Below are 3,677 nucleotides of genomic sequence, written 5' to 3' on the forward strand. Positions count from 1 at the left end.
GAGTATCCCAGCTGATCTCTCCCTCTGCCTGGTTCCTTCTCACTGACAGAAGGGGAGTTAACACATTGAAGTATGAATGACACTAGTCACTAATCTCTTGGCCCCACCCTTTCCACTGTCCCCGAGGTGTTTTCTTGGGCGGACTTCATTTAATTTCGGGATCAAATAATGACACTCTGTAGAAGGTAAGAGTTAAGGACTGGCAATATGGCATAGAAAGACATAAGTTACAGAGCCAGATAGATTTGGGCTCGTTCTAGCCTTTTGGGCAAGTTAACTAACCACTCTGAGCTCTGATATCCCCATTAATAGGGATAATATACCTTTGCAAAAATATAATATACGTAAAGCATCTAGCTTGGTGCCACATAGCGGATACTTAGATACTTAATCATCAATATGATCATTATTATTGGGCTGCTCTGTCTCCTCCTGAGTGCAGTTTTAGGTGGAGGATGATTGTTAAGGAAGGCCACAATATTGGGAGGTATTATTACCACAGCTGCCTTGACCTCCCCATTCGTTTTGTGTCCTGAGGCTCCCTCTGAGGAAATCCAGCAGCCCAAGAAGTTGATGAGGGAGAAGCCGGCAGAGGGCACGTGCTGCTTGGCTTGGAGCCACCACCTAGTGGTGACTGGCTTGGTCACCCAGGGACATATGGGTTTTATTCACCCGAGGAGACCAGAGGCACAGTGGTCTGAGGCTCTTGGATAATGAGCAAAATTAGCTACTCTCTGCTGATGTTGGGGACTCTCTTTCTGAGGGGTTCCCAGCTTCTCTGGTGACCCCCACTTCCACAGGCCACCATTTTCTTTCTATGCCAGTGATTCTCAATACTGGCTTCACATTAGAATCTCATAAAGGAGTGGGCCTGGCTAATGGTAACAGCTCCCCAGGTGAATCAAATGTGCAGAGTTGAGAATCACTGTCTGAGACCCAGACTGAGCTTTTTGGAACTTCTCCTGCAGAGGCAAACTTGGGTTTTTGGTTGTGCTGTTCTCCCCCGGATGGATCCCAAATGATTACTGGAGCTTAATGTAAGTATTTATGTTGCTTAACTTGTGGCATCCTTTAAAACCATGTATTGATTTACTTTGAAAAGTAGACACTCCTTATTCCAACAAGCACAGCCTAATATGGCATGGTCATATTGCTCAGGTAGTATATTTCTTGCTTCCAATTTAAGAAAAAGGAAGAAGAAAGTCATTAAGTTCTTTTCTGGAAAAACAGCAGAGAGTAATCTAGAGTATTAAATATATCTTGATGAGGGGAAGTTGAGGAAACCTTCCTAGATGACTCTTCTATTTCTCTGAACTGGTCAGTTAGCCCCGACACAAAGCCTCACACATAATGATTGTCTCCCATGAGGCCTCCATTGTCTAAGCTGCTCTTTGTGAAAAAGCAGATGCTCTCCAATCCACACACCTGTGACCAGAAGCCTGAACACTAATGGTTGACCAAGTTCCTACTCTCGTTGCAAAGATGAAGCTGTGACATCCCCCACTTTTTGGGAAGCTCTATTTTACTCTAAAGAACTAATGTGAAAGTTACTGTAGGCACAGTAAGTATAAAGAAAAACTGAACTCGATAACACTGTTGATAGCTTGATAACACTGTTGAAGCTTACCTGGAAGGATTGGGTCATCCATTAGTGTAAAATACTGAATTTCTATCACATAGAAGACTGATGTAACTTAGGCTCAAGGAAACACAAGTTGGACTCAGGGTTAGAAGTTACAGTAAGACACATTTCCACTGAGTATTCAGTAGACCCTTTTGCTGGCTGAAGATGGAATGAATGAGATCACACCATAGCATCTGTTCAGCAATCAGTAGCTCGAAGGTCAGAATGGTGAGTGCCAAAAGGGGAGCACCTGGATTACTGGTTACACCCGAGACATTCACCTGGCCAATCAAAAGTTAGTTTGATTGAGTGTTCTACGTGTATGCTTATTTCCAAACCACATTGGCCAGGCATGGTGGCTTACACCTGTAACCTCAGCACTTTGGGAGGCTAAGGAGGGCAGATCACTTGATCCCAGGGGTTCGAGACCAGCCTGGCCAACATAGCAAAACTCTCTCTCTACTAAAAATACAAAAATTAGTCGGGCATGGTGGCACATGCCTGTAATCCCAGCTACTTGGGAGGCTGAGGCATGAGAATCGATTGAACCCAGGAGGCAGAGGTTGCAGTGAGCTGAGATCACGCCATTGCACTCCATCCTGGGCAACAGAGCAAGACTCTGTTTAAAAAAAATCACATTGTACACAATAAATATATATAATTTTTATATATTATAAAAATTTATTCAAGCATTCTATCTTCATGGTTCAATATATATCAGAAACTTGAAAGGTTTTAGAGATTCATATATGAATAAATTATGGTACTTAGCTCACAGACACACTTAAGTGAAATAAATAACAATACAGTATCAAATAGAGACCTAAAAAAAGTGAAAAGGGGAAAGGGCAATACATTCTCTTGGGGCAATTCAGTTTGGGCAATGCGGAGGTAAAGTAGGGCATCAGGCCTGAAGGAAGCTTCTAGAAGGAGTTGGCATTTGAGCTAGGCCTTTAAGAACAGATAAAATTTTGCCATGTGGGGACAAGGAAGGGCATTTTAGTTGGTGGTAAAAAGTGATGCACAGCATTGGAGTGTGGAAGTGTCCTTATGTTCAGAGAAGAATGTGTTGTGTGTTGACTTCTCTAGTAAACACAAGAGGTACATGAAGGCAGTTGGGGGAGGAGGAAGATATCTAGCAAGCTTTAAACTCCAACCAAGGTATATAAATGCATCTTATTGGATTTTTTCTACATAATTATTTTTATTTTTAATGTCCAGAATGTGTAATGTAAGAGCCAAAACTTCCTCCTGGACTCAACTTTATAAATTCTCGATTGGTTGATGAGGCCAATAGGGATACTTTCTCTTGTCTCATTTGGTTTCTGGGAAAGCTTCGTTCAGGTCCTCAGTGGTCGTCTGATCAAATGGAATTAAGTTCCTCATCTTCTCCAGCTGTTTCTCATATTGTCCAGTCCTGGCCTTTGAGAGAGATATCCACTCAGCACAAGTTTTCACACCTTCTTTTTCTTCAGCATCCACTTGGGCAGTATATTTATCCTCTGGTACAGGAAACTTCAGGGCATTAAACTTCTTCTCAAAGTCATCCACCAAGCATGCCTTGGCCACACTGGCCTTGTAGTAAGTCCAGTCAGTAGATGGTGCATTCTCAGGTAAAGTAGCCAATCTGGAGGTAAGAATCTCATTCCAGGATGTCAGGGAATTAGCAATGGCCTTTTGGTTTCGGGATATGCTCTCCCAAGAAGTTACCCAGTCAATGATTTTTAGAGCAAGTTTTTGCCCAGCCATCTTGGGATCCTTCACCGACCCCAGCGGCCCATAGTCCACAGCAGCACCTAGCGGCTCTTACTGGATTTTTTAGGGCAGTTGTGGCTATGTATTAAAATTTGGACTTTATGCTTCAGGAATGGGGAAGAATCACAGGTTTTGGAGAGTAGAGGAAGCCATAATCTAGAAAAATTATGGAATTGCTTGGTATACGGCACCACCAAAGCTTAACTATCTCTGTGGTAGTGATTTCTCCCTCACCCTCTGCACTTTTCCCCGTAGTGAATTTCCCCAGGCCCATTGTTTTCCAACTTAGAGTCTTTAG

General features: G+C 42.9%; 1 protein-coding gene across 1 annotated transcript; it reads right to left on the bottom strand.

Moving 5' to 3' along the window:
- Nucleotides 1-2,938: 2,938 nt before the first annotated feature.
- LOC101141427 (ATP synthase subunit d, mitochondrial-like) lies at nt 2,939-3,388 on the bottom strand. Its single transcript, XM_055351113.2, has one exon. It carries the CDS (start codon nt 3,371-3,373, stop codon nt 2,939-2,941), a length of 435 nt encoding a protein of 144 aa, XP_055207088.1. The 5' UTR covers nt 3,374-3,388.
- Between the last annotated feature and the right edge of the window lie 289 nt (nt 3,389-3,677).

The sequence above is a fragment of the Gorilla gorilla genome, chromosome 13 (assembly GCF_029281585.2).
Source record: "Gorilla gorilla gorilla isolate KB3781 chromosome 13, NHGRI_mGorGor1-v2.1_pri, whole genome shotgun sequence".
Lineage (NCBI taxonomy): Eukaryota > Metazoa > Chordata > Mammalia > Primates > Hominidae > Gorilla > Gorilla gorilla.

Excerpts from the sequence above, each read along its gene's own strand:
- LOC101141427 (XM_055351113.2), bottom strand. The coding sequence starts at position 3,373 with ATGGCTGGGCAAAAACTTGCTCTAAAAATCATTGACTGGGTAACTTCT.